At 33.7% G+C, this 17,642-nt stretch overlaps 1 protein-coding gene and 1 long non-coding RNA gene across 4 annotated transcripts; one reads left to right on the top strand and one right to left on the bottom strand.

The window, feature by feature from the left end:
• Positions 1–9: 9 nt before the first annotated feature.
• Positions 10–1,172, bottom strand: LOC106296898 (nuclear transcription factor Y subunit C-2). Of its 2 annotated transcripts, none has more exons than XM_013733141.1 (2): positions 1,042–1,172; positions 10–713 (listed from the first exon to the last, which is right to left on the bottom strand). In XM_013733141.1, exon 2 carries the CDS (start codon positions 674–676, stop codon positions 134–136), a length of 543 nt encoding a protein of 180 aa, XP_013588595.1. In that variant the 5' UTR covers positions 677–713; positions 1,042–1,172; the 3' UTR covers positions 10–133. The 2 variants fall into 2 exon arrangements, with proteins under 2 accessions (XP_013588595.1, XP_013588596.1); XM_013733142.1 differs by lacking the exon at positions 1,042–1,172 and adding an exon at positions 932–1,035.
• A 12,487-nt stretch (positions 1,173–13,659) lies between these two features.
• Positions 13,660–15,255, top strand: LOC106296717. 2 transcript variants are annotated; one of them, XR_001261279.1, is made up of 3 exons: positions 13,660–14,006; positions 14,091–14,777; positions 14,951–15,255. It is a non-coding gene; the product is annotated as an uncharacterized LOC106296717 (long non-coding RNA). The 2 variants fall into 2 exon arrangements; XR_001261278.1 differs by having other exon boundaries at positions 13,662–14,006; positions 14,091–15,255.
• Positions 15,256–17,642: the final 2,387 nt, after the last annotated feature.

Genomic DNA, 17,642 nt, shown 5'->3' with positions numbered 1-17,642 from the left:
TATACTGACTATTATGAACCATTATGATAGAAATGGAAAAAGCATACAGCAGTGATTGATGAAAAGAGCAGTCCAGTTTTATTAACTTAGAAAGGAGAGAAAAACTATTGGAGGGCTACTGATCATTATGGTGTTACTGTAGATTTCCCTGTGCCCAGGGAATCACCCCTTGCTGCTGCTGCAAGTAATAGTATGGGGGAGAATCGACCACCGTTGGCATGGTCAGTTTGGTTACCCCTAACCCTTCTTCTTTCAGGTCGTCCTTGGGGATAATGTCCACCAAGAAACCAAAGACGTCAGTCCTTGATATGGCAGTGGCTATGTCGTTCTTCTGCAAGGTCCTCCTCTTGTTCTCCTCCGTGTGGGTCCAAGAACGCAGTGCCAGCTCCAGTATGAACATCTCACATGCCTTGGCAAAGATCACTGGGGCCTCCGCTGAGATCATGCACACATCTTCATCGGCTTTCATGATCTTCTTAATTTGAGCCAGCGGAACGGTGTGGTTCTTGAAGTCTGTGGTCTGCCCGATCTCTTGCATTTGGGTAGCCCATAAAAGTTGGAGCTGCTGGTGATGGTGGTGGAACGCCATAGAAGAGGGACCTCCACTCTGATAAGCACGAGGAGGAACATAATCCATGACCCCCTGTTGCGTCTGGCCCTCTTCTGAATGCTCCATTGCTAACTCTTTTAAAGCTCAATCTCTCTCTCCTAAACTGCAACAGAAAAAACAAGAGCGATGAGAACACAGCCGCATGTCTGAAGAATCTCAGAGCTTTTACCTCTATAATAAACACACACTTGATGATGATATTTAAGAACTAATTTTCTACTATCAAGTTGGAGATGATAAGCATGCAAAAAGCGTGTAAGAAAGAAACGACTCTTAGACTTGCAGAGAATTTAGCAAATGCATGCCCGAAATCAACTTAACTCAGATAAGAAGCAGCTTGCTGATATTGCAAAAACAAGACAGCTTGCTGATATTGCAAAAACTAGACAGCTTGAGAGAGTGATGGAGAAAGAGACAGAAGAAAGACATACCACACACAACACCACCTGAGAGAAGATCAAAGGTAGCTAGCTTCCTTCTTAATTTCTTTTATGAAGAAGAAGAAGAAGCGTTTCTGGTGGAATCCGCCCACTGGACACGTGTCCATTATGCGGGGCTTCTGACCCCCCCCCCCTTTTTTTTTTGGATGACAACAGTATGCTTTTTATTGGATTGTTCCACATATTTATTCTTTTTTATTTTTTTCCATCAAAAGATGGCCGGCGAGAGAGAAGTCACGTTATTTTACATATATTAAAAATACTATTTAAAAAAAAATCTTATCTATTTATAAAATTATTTGGAAAAATTAAATTTAATGATTTATCATGTTCTATGATCCATTAATTTTAATAATATTATTTATACACTAGAACTTAACCCGCACAACCGTGCAGGTGATTATTTTCATATTTATACATATATATATATATTTAGTTTACATGATTAGTGGTATATAATTTTAATATTTACCATATTATTAACTGTTTAATATAACATTTTCAACATAACAATTTTATACTTCGCATGCAATAATTTAATTTATAGTTTCAAATTTTCAGTGGATTTTTCTTAATAAAATATGAACATCAATTAAAATTTTACCTTATGTGACATTTATGAAAGAGAAACAGACAAAAATAGCACTAAATCAAGTTTTTGTTCTCAAACTAGTACTCAAGGTCAAAAGTCACAAAAATAGCACTTAATGTTTTATCAAAAGTCACAAATTTAGGGTTTAGAGTTAAAGGGTGGGGTTTAGGATTTAGGGTTTACGGTTTAGGGTTTAGAGTTTAGGGTTTAGGTTAACTTTCATGTTTATATATGAGAAATTTCTATGACCCTAAAAAATTTTACAGGAACATATATGAACAAACTGAAAATAAATGAACCAACTGTTCTAACTATTCACAATAAAAATATAGTCTTTTTACTGAATTTGGATAAAAGGTATAGTTGAATGAACGTTTCGCCATTTTTTTTGTCTAGTTTAACTTCAAACTTGTATTAATTTTTACTAGTGTGATTAGAGCCATGTCTGACATTATTTAGTTGACCAACTAAAGCATTTTTTTTTTGATAAATCACCACGCTGCAAATGTATTTAAATTCATATATATAAAAATACTAGAGTCGGGGGCGGGATGAAATTTTAAAAAAAAATTAAAACAGTTATAGTATATGTTTAATATATTTTTATTATATTAAAATACACATATTAGTTTAATTTTGTACATATTATTGTATTTGAAGACTAAATAAACCATGCTATATGGAAAATTAGTTTTTATTTTTATTTTTAAAATTTATATTACATATTTTTTTGAGAAAAAGACAAAAATAGCACTAAATCAAGTTTATGTTCTCAAACTAGCACTCAAGGTCAAAAGTCACAAAAATAGCACTTAATGTTTTATCAAAAGTCACAAATTTAGGGTTTAGAGTTAAAGGGTGGGGTTTAGGATTTAGGGTTTACGGTTTAGGGTTTAGAGTTTAGGGTTTAGGATTTAGATTTTAGGGTTTAGGGTTTAGGGTTTAGGGTTTAGGGTTTAGGGTTTAGGGTTTAGGGTTTAGGGTTTAGGGTTTAGGGTTTAGGGTTTAGGGTTTAGGGTTTAGGGTTTAGGGTTTAGGGTTTAGGGTTTAGGGTTTAGGGTTTAGGGTTTAGGGTTTAGGGTTTAGGGTTTAGGGTTTAGGGTTTAGGGTTTAGGGTTTAGGGTTTAGGGTTTAGGGTTTAGGGTTTAGGGTTTAGGGTTTAGGGTTTAGGGTTTAGGGTTTAGGGTTTAGGGTTTAGGGTTTAGGGTTTAGGGTTTAGGGTTTAGGGTTTAGGGTTTAGGGTTTAGGGTTTAGGGTTTAGGGTTTAGGGTTTAGGGTTTAGGGTTTAGGGTTTAGGGTTTAGGGTTTAGGGTTTAGGGTTTAGGGTTTAGGGTTTAGGGTTTAGGGTTTAGGGTTTAGGGTTTAGGGTTTAGAGTTTAGGGTTTAGAGTTTAGAGTTGAGAAATGAGGTTTTGGGGATAAGATTTCAAATTTTGAAAAATAAAAAAATTAAAATTTTCAAAGGATAAACTTAGAAATGTGCTATTTTGGTCATTTTAGTTTTTGAGTGTTATTTTTGTGATATAAACTTAGAAAGGTGCTATTTTGGAGATTTGACCTTTATGAAAATATCACTCAATTTAACATTAAATTAAATATTTTATTAAAGGTATACTTTTATTTTATGTTTTAATCATACATATATGTTAATCAAATTATTTTTATAATTAAACTCTCTGACTCAATAATCTATACTAAGTCTAATTCATAAAAAACCCACTTCATTTAAATTATTAAACCAAAAATTGTGGTACGTCGTATCTGTTTTTTCGTTTTAAACTTGCATTTTCTTTTCATTATATGTTTTTATTGAGGTTTATTATGTTGTTTATTGGTGATTTAGATTTTTACTTTTCGATTGTACTACCCCAAAACTCTTGGATCATTTACAATGAATTTTAAATGTTAAAATAGAATATATGAAATAAGCTTGATTATATTTTTATGAATAAAGTAGTTATATATTCCTATTATTGAAATATAAAATTATATCGACTACTATATTTAATAACACAAACTGATTCCACTTTCAAAATAGCATTTGTATACCAATTGTTCATATTGATAGCATATTTTTAATCACGTGGTCCGAAATTCTAAATTAACAAATTTTATCGGTTAAGGATTAAAGATTTAATTGAAAATATTATTTTAAATTAATATCCCAAATTTAGAAAAAAAATTTAAATGAGTTTAATATAATTATAAAATTAATGAGATATTTAAAATATTTGTTTTGGTGAAAAGTGAAATATACATTTTTATTAAATAAATTTGAAATTAAATATTTTAAAGGTTTGTTTAAGTGAAAATAAAATATACATCTAAATTTTAAATAAATATGAAATTATTACATATTTTAAAAGGTCTATTTTAATGAAAATTGAAATATATATTAATATTTTGAATAAAATGATATGAAAAGATTTTATTTAGATACAATTTCAGGGAAAATATGGAAATATCTATTTGATTGGTTTCTTATAGAATAATTCAAATATTTATAAAAAAAATTATTTAATTAATTTTATAAAGAATAGTCCAACTACAAAAATTTGACTTCTATTTTAATAGTATAGATTTATGTCGATGTCCATATCTTGAGATCAATTGCTTGTCAAAAGTAAGGTGTTCCAAAGATCTTAATATGCATATTTTCATTATATCTGGAATATTTTACCAATAATATCATAATTATATTTATCTTATATTTGATTTATAATTTTAATGGCTTATAATATAGTTAGTTTTTTCTTGTTTTATTGGAGCTATTGATCCAGTTAAATATTATTACATGCTAAAGTTAAAGGGTTGAAAATTTAAAATACATGAAAAATACAAAAAGTTGTTTTCACGTTGGTAGATACCGTTGTAAATATATTATTTCATCTTTCTTTACTGATTTGCATTTTTAATACAATTGGATGTTAATCAACCGTTCTTTAAATTTATTTTTCATGATTTATGTCTCTAATGATAAATATTTTCTTCTAACTTTTTATCTAAGTTATCTTAAAGAGATTTTTTGTTTGTTTTGGGTAACTTTCAAACAATAAAATTCATTCATTGTGAAAATTTCACTATTTATTATGACTTCTGTACCTTTTAAGATAAACACTTATAAAACAGTTAAAATCACTTATTGTGATAATTTTTCAAAAGAGTTGGGAAATAGTTATTTAAAAAAAAATTTAAGAAATATTGGAACATCAGTATAAAATAGTTATAGTTAGTGAGTTTCTAGATCATATAGTGTTTTTCATTAGTGTATCTTAATTATGTTTACTTCGTTCATCAGTTCCTTATTCTAATGTTTTGTGTATTGGTCAGGTTTAAAATCTTGGACCTTTAGAAAATCTCATTGCAAAAGAAATATCTTTGACTAAATTAGAATCAACTTTTAGGGTAAATTAGATTTTATTGAGCGTTTAATTCTATATTCTGTTTCATGTAATAAGTGATAAATTAGTTAAAGGATCATAGAAAATATACTTGTCGTAAAATATAAATTGTATACTTATATAGGACAAAACATTAAATAACATAAAAATAAATTGACAAGTAGTAAATATTATATAAGTTTAAGCTAAGAGAATACGTATGTAATGTTCTGTACTTTTTTTCGTATCACAATTTTTAAAATCTAAATGGCTGTTAATATATGATGTTTATTGACTATTATTTTTTATTTTTGTATGAGTTGTGACTGTTTCTAAAACATTTAATGCCAGTAAGATTCTTTCAAGCCATAACTACAATTGTTTATTTTAAATCAAAGTTGCTAAATGATAATTTAATTATTACTATATAGAAGATTTTAATCCAAAATTTACACCACATAAAAAAAAAGTAAACAAAAAAATCAATACGTGAAATAGCCAATATAAATACTGAACTTAGATAATATATAATAATAATTTAAAAACTGTTTCTAATTTAATAATTTAGATTTAAATAAAAATTAATATTAAAATGTGTTAATATATGTATAAGAATAAATAACTAATAATTACACATTTAAATAAAGACCAAATGGGTGTCGAACACTTTGTATTACAAGGTTGTCGCCAGAGCATATCGGCTCTTCATGCTGAGATGGAAGGACTTCTATGGGTGATCATGTTTAGGTGGGCTAAGTGTGACTACGTTGCATATCGAGACAGATTGTTCTGATTTGGTGGATATGATTGCTAACCCAACTGACTGACCGTCTTTTTCTCTTAGCCTAGTATCATTTTGTCTATTACGAGATGAATTTTCTGGTTTTAGCATCTCCCATATTCCCAGAGATAGAAACAGCCGAGCAGACTCCCTTGCCAAGGAGGCAAGGATCAGTGGTACTATCATTTTGCAATAGAGATATATTGTTTAAATATGGTAATAATTTGTTGTAAATATAAAATTGCAACAAAAATGTGACAAATTTTAAATTCTTTCTGTTTGTATGTTGCAAATTCATGTTTGTCGCATATACGTAACAAAATTAGCAACGAATTGAGTTGTTGCTAAATCTGTCTTATTTTTGCAACAATTGTTTTATAGCAACTTCGTTGTATATTTACAACATACTTTTGCAACAAAAATAGTGGCAAGCCATTGCTACTTAAAATAATAGCAAACAAAGTTGCAAATTCGCAATTAATTTTTCCTTGCAATTTAGTAGTATTAATGCGACAAGACATATATAAAAAATTGGTATAATTACAACGTATAGGTGCAACTTAAAATTGTTACATAATTTTCTATTTAAAATATACATTGAATGTTGTTGCAAATATTTTGTGACAACAGTTATCTTGTGGTTAACAAATAATATTTTAATACAATTAGTATATTATCAACTGTGTTGCATAAATTATTCTTGTAGTATTTTGTTATAATCATATTAGATGTATTATTTATTTTTACAGTAAATATATTTTAAATAACACAAAAACCTAATGACCAAATTTATTAAATAAACTAAAATATTAAAAAATTCAAACAATGCATTATTAATTTATTGGAGAAACACCAACAATAATTTTAAAGCTACATAAAACTAATAAAAAATTAGGAAGAAAATAATTAAAGCAACCAACTGAATTGTTGACACCCCTAAATAGAATAATTGGACAAAAAATCGCTATCATTTTTTCCAAGCCTTCAAGTTTGCTCAGCCTTTCTTTTATATCTGCATTTTCTTCAAAAGTGACTTGTACCTTTTTTGAAAGTCTCATTATTTTCTAAATTGCTTTCAATGTTGGCTGGCATTTTACCATTGATTGAAACTTCACTAAGAAGATCTCCTAGACCGAACACACGACTTTGTGTGAAATCGACCAACTGTAGAATACAAAAGTATGTCAGACAAAAAAATATCTATGATGAAATATAGGAAAACAAAAAGATTTTTAAAACTATTACTTTACCTTCCAATACATTGGATAATCAGATCAAATGATTTTTTTTATTTCATTAGTGATTAGGGAATCACATATGAACCTATAAACAAAAATAAAAATATAACGTAACTAAAATTTTAATGTGCCGTTCTTTTATATATATGTTTCATACCACAATGATCCATTCACTTTGGAAAGAACACCTAAGACACTCAATGCTTGGGTTGCTCCTTGGTTATGACCCTAGTTTGCCATGTCTTTCATCTGGAAAAAATACAAGATCAAAATTAACACTTAATAGAAAATTAGGAAAGGATAAATAAAGCACACAAAAACAAAATTTCGTTTCTCAAAATAAAATAAAATACTGGAGATGAGTTGCTTTCAAAGAAGGGTCCCTTCAAAAAACTACGTGGAGAACTCAATGAATTGTTGAAGCACTGTATAAGCTGCATCTATAATGAAAACAATAAAATCTAAACTATCTCGACATTGGATATATCCATATCTTTTTAGTTAATATTCTCTGAACAAACTAAAGTCAATCGTAAATAAAATATAAGGCGGAACAACATTTTTTTTGCTAAAAAGGCGGAACAACATTTAGACTAAATAAAAATTATATTCTAGTAGTTGCAAGCCCTCCCGCAATTCCTATAATAAAAAATATTAGTTCAATGGTTTATAAAAGGCATCTAAACGATTGTATTAAGAACACTGACAGTATGATTACGGGCATGCTTATTGAATTTGATTTATTTGGTAGAGTTTGTATATACGAAAGAAGACAAAAATACATTGGCCAAGATCAGGGGCGAAGGCACAACATATTTCTTGTACTATACAGAAACTATTTAACTCTTTCTATAACAAAACGTGCTTAATGAGAGGATAATGATATGATCTTATTATTTAGGGATTTAGCCTAATCTACTTTCCTATTCCTAGTTAGCTTATGCTATTCATGTTGTATATATACTTTACGTTTGGTTGATGAATAAGATAACTACTTCTGCATACTTCATTATATGGTATCAGAGCTAAGATCAACAAAAATTTTCCGCACAATATTCTAAATTGATCACAAAAATGTTGATCATCTTCATTCTACTTCTACTTCTACAAATTTACTTCCACATCCTACTACAATTCTTGTTCATCAACCAATATGTCGGAGTCTACTACTGATTCTACTGCGACAACACAACGTGATGTCAGTTCTCCATATCATCTATACCCAAACGACAATCCGGGGGCTCTTATTACTTCGGTTCTTCTTACAAACGAGAATTATTCGGAGTGATCTACGGAACTACGGAATTCTTTACAAGCTAAACAAAAGATCGGATTCATAGATGGGACGATCTCTAAACAGCCGACGACAGCCCTGACCTACCTAGGTGGCTTGCTGCAAATTCTATGATCGTAGGATGGATTAGAACGTCCATTGATCCTAAGGGTCGGTCTACTGTTACACACGTTCCGGATGCTCATAAGCTGTGGGAAACCCTAAGCTTTCGATTCACCGTAAAGAACGGTGCTCGTATACACCAGCTCCAAGAAGAGATTACCAACTGCAAGCAGGATGGCAAATCAGTCTTTGACTTCTACGGCAGACTTACAAAGCTTTGGGAAGAACTACAGAAACTCAAAACAACTCGCACATGTACGTGTGCAGCAGGTGCTGATATTGAAAAAGAAAAGGAGGATGCACGTGTTCACAAGTTTCTCTTTGGACTAGACGATTCACGTTTTATGTCTATCCGGTCTCGTATAACTGATGAAGACCCGTTGTCTGATCTCAATATTGTCTACTCTAGAGTTATCCGTGAAGAACAAAACATGGCAACAACTCGATCAAAAGAACAACGATCAGACATACTTGGCTTCTCTGTTAAAACCGATACTGCAAAAAAGCTCCTCCACCTATAGCTGACTCTACTCCACTGAAGTCGAGAGATTCTAACCGCTCATGTACACACTGTGGTCGCAAAGGCCATGATAATACAAAGTTTTTTCTACTTCATGGTTTTTCTGATAGGTATAATGAACAACAACGTCCAAACAACAATCAGAGAGGAGGTCGCAGAGGACGTTTCAGTGGTAATAGGGGACGTGGACGTGGTCGCGCCAATGCTGCGTATACTACTCAAAACAAGCAGATTCTAAACAACTCGAACCAGATTGCTTCTTTGATCGCATTGCTCCAAAATCAACAGATCAACCTCTCATCATAGCGTCTGTCGGGTAAACTTAAATATACTGATGTTGTTATTGATACAGACACCTCACATCATATGACTGGTGATCTGTCTTTACTCCACGACGTCTCTTACTTTACTTCTTCGGTCACTTTTCCTAATGGCCGAATATCAAGCGCAACAAAACGAGGACGACTACGTCTCAGCAATGACTATTTGTTGCATGATGTTCTTTCTGTGCCAGATTTTAACTACACACTCATATCAGTTTCTAAACTATTGAAACAAACTGGTTGCATAGCAATATTCACTGATAAGTTGTGTGTTTTACAGGATCGTTTTTCGAGAACTCTGATTGGAGCAGGTGAAGAACGTGAGGGGGTTTACTATTTTACGGGTGTTAAAGTTGCACGAGTTCATGGAGCTGCAAAAACGAATTCGTCTCCTTCAGATTTGTGGCATCGTCGACTTGGACATCCTTCCTACAAAATTTTATTTACGCTACCGGTTTTTGATACACTTAAGATAGATTTTTCTAATTCTAGTCAGTGTGACATTTGTTTTAGAGCAAAACAAACTCGATCAGTTTTCCCTGATAGTCTTAACAAAGCTGAAAGTCTTTTTGGTTTGATTCATTGCGATGTTTGGGGACCCTATCATACACCAGCTTCGTGTGGGGCTGTTTACTTTCTTACTGTGGTTGATGATTATTCCCGTGCTGTATGGACTTACCTAATGCTTGAGAAATCAAAAGTTTCAATCCTGCTTAAAAACTTTTGCGCCATGAGTGAAAAACAGTTTGGTCGAAGTGTCAAAACGATTCGGACAGACAATGGCACTGAGTTTATGGTTCTAAAACCATTCTTTCAAGAGCAAGGGATCGTACATCATACGTCGTGTGTTGATACTCCTCAACAGAATGGGAGAGTAGAAAGGAAACACATGCACATTCTAAATGTAGCTCGAGCATGCTTGTTCCAAGCCCGTTTACCAGTAGATTTTTGGGGCGAAAGTATCCTAGCTGCGGCTCATATAATCAACCGGACACCAACACAATTGCTTCACGGCAAGACTCCATACAAACTCTTACATGGGAAACCACCGGTGTATCCTTTCTTATGCGCATTGGCTACCAAGGAGCAAAGATAAGTTTGCTGAACGATCTAGAAAGTGTATTTTCGTGGGATATCCATTTGGAAAGAAAGCTTGGAGGCTTTACGATCTTGAAACCAATGAATTCTTCATCAGTCGCGACGTAACATTCTTTGAGGATCAAATTCCAGGGATTGCAAATACTGGTTATGTTTCACCACCAGTTCTGCAACATAATGATCCGATCGATGACTGGTTAGAACCGACGTCTCCATCAAGGGGGAGCGGTATCGAACCTGCACAACCAGAGGTACATTCAACACCGCCACCTACTACTACGTCTGCTTCATAACCTATGGCCTCGACTGATATGATTTCACCTACAGAGCACTCTGTTCCTTCAACTCCATCAACATCACCAACTTCTACACCCAAACTATCAGCTACTCCAAGTACACCTGCAGTTATACCTACATCCCCGACATCGCAACAACAATCTACGCCTGCAGAATCTTCTTCTCCTGGACTCTTGGAAGTTCTCGGACGAGGTCATCGTACTAAAAAGCCGTCTGTATTACTCATGCAATATACGACTCATGCGGCCTCTGCTACGAACCCCTCTCACGTTTCTTCTCCTGAACAGAGTTTCTCTCCAACGGTCACAGGTAAAACACCGTATCCTATTGCTGATTTTTTAATCATCATCTGTCTTTAATGAAAAGCATCAGGCATTTCTAGCAACTATTACTACGGACTACATACCTAAGTCTTACAAAGAGGCAGTCCTTGATCCTCGCTTCAACGGGGCCATGAAGACGGAGATCGATGCACTAGAAGCTAATCATACATGGGACGTAACGACTCTCCCTCCTGGTAAAAAGGCCGTAAGTAATAAGTGGACTTATACAATCAAATACAAAGCTGACGGCACTGAAGAGCGACCCAAAGCAAGATTGGTGGCTTGTGGTAACCGACAGAAAGAGGGCACAGATTATAAAGATACATTCGCTCATGTTGCCAAGATGAACACGGTACGGTTTCTCCTTAAAATTGCAGCTTCAAAACGTTGGGAGATTCACCAAATGGATGTTCATAATGCATTCTTACACGAAGATCTTGAGGAAGAGATTTATATGCAACTACCTCAAGGTTTCAATCAGATGATCCGTCTAAGGTGTGTCGTCTTCGCAAGTCCCTTTATGGTCTCAAACAATCTCCTAGATGCTGGTTTGCAAAGCTGAGTAAGACTCTCTTGGATTTCGGATTTGTTCAGAGTTATGAAGACTACTCATTGTTCTCTCTTGTTCGGGGCGATATATGCTTACACATCTTTGTGTATGTCGATGATTTTATCATTGCCGGTAATGACATTTCTACTATACAGAGGTTCAAGAACTATTTGCACAAATATTTTAAGATGAAAGATCTAGGTAAACTTAAATACTTTCTCGGTTTGGAAGTCGCAAGAGGTCCTGAGGGGATCTTTGTGTCTCAGAGAAAGTACGCCTTGGATATTATTACTGAGTGTGGTCTTCTTGGTGCAAAGCCATCGCCGGTTCCTACTGAGTTGAATCACAAGCTTGCGGTGTCTACGAGTCCACTTCTCACCGACCCTGGCAAGTATAGAAGACTGGTCGGTAGATTAATCTATCTTACGTTTACAAGACCCGAACTAAGCTATGTTGTTCATCTCCTATCTCAATTTATGCAGAAGCCTCGTGACGATCATTGGACTGCTGCACTACGAGTTGTTAGATACTTAAAAGGTTGTCCTGATCAAGGTATTATGTTATCTTCAGACAGTAATCTCCAGCTTACTGCATTTTGTGACGCGGACTGGTCTTCTTGTCCACGTACACGTCGATCTTTGAGTGCGTATCTGGTGTTACTCGGTGACTCGCTAGTCTCATGGCGAACCAAGGAACAACGCATAGTCTCTCGATCATCGTCTGAAGCCGAATACAGGTCCATGGCTGATGCCACTTGTGAGCTCAAATGGCTAAAGCGTCTACTTCACCAGTTTGGTTTCTATCATCCTCAACCAATGCGTCTCTTCTGTGATAGTCAATCGGCAATTCATATAGCCAAGAATCTTGTCTTTCATGAACAAACCAAGCATGTGGAGAATGATTGTCATATGGTTTGTGATGTTATCCAAGCTAAACTTCTTCGGACTGTTCACATCTCAACAAAGAATCAACCGGCTGATCTTCTGACGAAGCCTATTCCTGCTCCTACATTTCAATTTCTGCTGTCCAAGTTAGGCATTCGAAATATGTCATTGCCAACTTGAGGGGGAGTAATGAGAGGATAATGATATGATCCCATTACTTAGGGATTTAGCCTAATCTACTTTCCTATTCCTAGTTAGCTTATGCTATTCATGTTGTATATATATTTTACGTTTGGTTGATGAATAAGATAACTACTTCTGCATACTTCATTATATGCTCAAGGCATATGAACATGAGTAAGACCCTAACTAAAACACAAAACATAAACAAATTCTAAAAACGACACTCCAAAGATATGATGAGCTCAAGAAAACCTAGATTAAAGGAGGAAGAATCTTAAACTCCAACTAGGGATAAACCAAAGAGAGAGAACTAACAAGCCTTGTACATGGATACTCACAAACCAGCCTCAAAGCAAGAACCATTATTCCATCGAGATATATCCTACCAAGACAATTCAACTAGTCTCACACCCTAACAATAGCACTATCCAAAATTAAAGTAAACAAATTCTAACTGAAGAAGATGACAAATCCCTATAACTGGTATTTGTCAATCTATTTCAATAATCTCCAAGACAAGGGCATCGAAGAGATAAATCACATGAGTTTTAATACTAGCCAATCAAGATCAAAAACGATTATGACCTACCCTTTTCACTAGGCGAAATTGATACCATCACAGCAAACCACATCGATGTCATGAAATATATTAGCGGCTACCAACACCACTCTTAGATATACATCATCCATACCTGAAAGCCATTAGATCTGAGAAAACAACAAAACAAGGCTGTAAACCAAAAGATTGAGAAACATACGAACTATTAAAGAAATAAAATTATAAAAGGGCATTTCCCTAAAAGTAAAATGATAATAACACTACAAGAAATATGAGTATTGGTAGCAGTTCGCGGTAGCACGAATTCACCAACTGCTATTAAAAGTGTCAAAATCGGATCGTAACTCTATTATAGCATTAAAATTACGTTACGAAAAAATTTCATTAAATGGAAACACAAAAATCATTACAATAGCTAAAAAATAATTTTAGAGCCAAAACACTTGGCCAATTTTTGGTTTTCAGCCATTCTCATTCCAGGCATCTCTTTATTTTTTTTTTATTTTTTTTTTATTTTTTTGGATCAAACATCCCCTTTATTTCTGGCACAATCACCTTGAATTGAATTGTCCCTGCGCAAGGATGGCAGGCACCTTGAATTAAAAACTGAAAATCTAGAACCTCTTCTTCTCCATTGTTTGCTTACGATCTCTCATCACCCAAGCATAGGATTGGTCAAATGAAAAATTATCCTGTGTGGTTTAGGTCTAGTCCTATGGATGAGGAATTGATAAACTTTTATCTGAAGAACAAAATTATGGGTAATAGTTGGCTCCTTGACGATTCGATCAGCGAGATCAACATCTATAACTACGAACCAGCGTTTCTGCCTGGTAAGTTTCTCAATCTCAATTCACCTTGAAATCAATCGTGTTGTCTGATTTAGGTTTTCTTTTTTGTTTGCACCGTTATCGAAGATCGAATCGAATGATCTTGTGTGGTACTTCTTCTCTCCATATGAATCCACGAAGAAGAGGCCAAGGAAGACTACACGTTCTGGGTTTTGGAAAGTTACTGGTGTTGATTGGAAAATCAAGGATAAGGGTGAGACTCTTCATCTTGCTCCTCCTGTAACCTCTCTCTTCCGCCATCACTCATCACTGTGCAACACAGGTCTCGCCGAACTTTATACCGTCCAATCCTCCTCCCCCTCTCGGTCGTCACTCCTCACTTCCTCGCCTCGCCGTCAGATCTGCCGTCACATCCGTTCGATCATTTAATCCTTTTCCAAGTCTTAGAAACACCAAAGTCTTTCTCTTTGCTCTGTTCTTGGCTAAAGTTTGTTTTTTTCCCTGTTCTTGTTTCACCTCTATGCTCTATGTTACAATTTAAAGTCTTTACTTGCCTATAGACTATAGTTTATGTATTTACTCCGTTTCTTCTCTGTTTTGGTCATGAAGAACACTTGACTAAAGTTTTTGTCTTGACTAAAGTATGGTGCTTTGATTGTTGGAACCATGATGAATGCATTTTTGGGGGTTGATACACTTAAGCGATGAAGAGAGTTGTTGTCTGCTCTAATAAATTGATTCTGTTTGATACTCAAGATAATATATTGATATGGTATCAGTTGAACTCCAGAAGCAAAGCTATTGTGACCAAAGGTTTGGCTTTTAAAAACTTTTAGTTGTAGGGGAAGTTCAGAGCTTGAGATGTCTCGTTTTCGAAAATTGATTTGTGGTTCTTGTTGTCTCTGTGCGTTTTCAATCATTATAGGACTTACACTTCGAAATCGATTATGGGTTAAGTCTCTGACTGTTATTCATGTCTGTTGCAGATGAGTGAATCCATCTTAAAGGCTGCTAGGTATTGATTCAGTAGGAATGGTGTAGAGCCTGTTGGTTCCTATATACACACGATCACACTGAAGATTATGTTAAGGAGAGGTGGCAATGAAGAGTATGCTTGGAATAAGTTTACTGGCTTATTATTTATCAGATCTCTGTATCAAACTACCGTTATAATCATGTCAAATATATATTTGCTGGTTTTAGTCGATTTGGTTTTGATTTTATTACCATTGTTTATGTGTTGCTCTATTCGTAAAACTACACTGCAAAAATGCCATAATTTTTATGAAAATGACTATTGTAACTACTTTTTACACATACAAAAAAAGAGTTTAAAGTTTAAATTTATGATTTATGGTTGAGGTTTAGGGTTTAGGTATAGAGTTCAAAATTCTTATCTTTTCACACTATAACTTCAAATCATAAATTTAAACTCAAAATTTCGTTTTCTCAAAACTTAATCTCAAATCTTAAATTCTAAACTCCAAACACTATACCTAACCCCTAAATCATAAACAATAAACCCTTAACTTTGTAAAAGTTATATATAAGTCTAATTTATGGAATATAAATGTTATATAACTTCAAACCACATATAATACTTCAAACCCTATCACCACAAATCCAAACACTCAAATTCTATATCATACATTAATCTTCAACTTAAAATTAATCATAAAACTAAATTATAAATCATTAATATTTATAAAGTACCTATTTAAATCAATTTTAGATTTATATATAATTATAGGGTTTAACCCCTAAACATACACTATAAAACTTCAATCTTTTCATAATATAACTTCAATCTTAAACTTTAACTCAAAATTTAATCATTTTAAAAATCTAATATCAAATTTTAAATTTAACCCTCAAACACTAAATCTTAAATCTACACCCTAAATATAATATCCTAAACCCTAAACTTAAACACTACATACAAAGTCATAAATGTAATCTTTTCAAATAATATAATTACTAAACTAAAACCTATTGAAATTAAATCATAATCATAAATCCAAAATATAACAATTGTTTATATATACAAATATTAGAAATCATTTTGTTTTTTAAGTCAAAATAAGATCATATATATTTTTAAAAATAAGCAAGAAGGGTGGATTGTGGCGAGTAGAAAAAAATAATAAGAAAGGTGAATTGTTGCTAGCCAATGAAATAAGAAGGCGAGGATTGCTAAATATTTAATCTGAACCGTTGATAGAAGTTGATCTAACGATCCAGATCTCATTCGTATCTCTTCATTTCTATTTCCCCTCTTTCTCCAGATCTAACGATCCAGATCTTGTGAAAAAAAAAACAATCCAGATCTAACTCATATCCTCTTTCTTCTCCGTTGGTGTAAGACTGGTCTCTTCTCCGGTTCAGTCTCCTCTAACGAATCTGAGATCGAGGAGTCGAGAATTATAAAGGAATTGCATCTAATTCTAAATTATGTTATTTTTATTTAATTAATTTTAATCAATTTGTATTTAATTAATTAATTATAATTATTTTATTTTCAATTATGACATTATGTCATTATAAAATATTTCACAACACTAAAAGAAAGCTATGCAAAATTATATAATAGCACGAATCAAATGCTAGAAAAAACTATCCTATAGCTGATGATTAACGCTATAATATATCTACTTATAATAGCACATGAAAATACCCTATGATAGAGGGGGGGGGGGTCTATTATAGCTGCGGCTGTCAGAGCGTTTACAAAAACGCTATGAAAGCCTTATAATAGCGTCTTTTGGGTGTGCTACCAATACCAATATTTCTTGTAGTGTAAATTGTAGTGATTGAAAAACATACTTACTATTAAGGAAATAAAATTATAAAGGGCATTTCCCTAAGAGTAAAATGATAATAAACTGTAGTGTAGTACACATGACAAGAGATCATGTAGAGCAGAAAAATATATTGGAAACTTGTTTGAACAGATAGACCAATATATCTGATCCATGCAAAAACGATAATTACGCCCAAACAATTATAAGGACTTTCGTGAAGCTAAGCAAGAAAAACAATTTTAATCCGGCCCACTCCACAGATGACCTTCGAGGGTACTTTAGCATCGATGATTACCATCATCGTCCTTCCAACAAATATAATAACTCACTGCCATGTCACGCAGATATATACTGTATACTAGTATAGAGATTGCTTTCGTGGAAATAAACAACCAAGGAGGCATTGTTTTGGATTTGACGTCCTAATCCCCAATTGTAATTCTATATCGTTTATGATGGTCGTTAAAGTTTTTTTTTTTTGAACACCCGTCGTTAAAGTCCAATTTCCCTATAATATAAGCGATTTGATTGCATCATTATGTGGATATATACCCTATCTACGAAACGAATTCGACGTTGGAATAAACACGTACAGACAAGACAGGTTTCAAAAAGAAGCAGCTTGACGGAATGTGGTAGCTCGTTTGGTAAAGAATTTGGGGGCTAACTGTCATGCTCCCGGGTTCGACGCCAGGCGGAGGGGAACTGTCCATCCTGTCATCAAATGCGGTACTGGGTGTTGGGCCTTGTCCCCAGCCCAGGTTTAAGCCCTCCTGGGTGAAGTGAACCGCTGCCTAACCGGGCCCAGGGAATGATCCACGTAAGTGGAGAACCCTGGATTATCAAAAAAAAAAAAAAAAAAAAAAAAAAAAAAAAA

The sequence above is a fragment of the Brassica oleracea genome, chromosome C6 (genome assembly GCF_000695525.1).
Source record: "Brassica oleracea var. oleracea cultivar TO1000 chromosome C6, BOL, whole genome shotgun sequence".
Classification (NCBI taxonomy): domain Eukaryota; kingdom Viridiplantae; phylum Streptophyta; class Magnoliopsida; order Brassicales; family Brassicaceae; genus Brassica; species Brassica oleracea.
The sequence above is the reverse complement of the archived record's forward strand: the minus strand, read 5'-3'. Positions and strand labels throughout refer to the sequence as shown.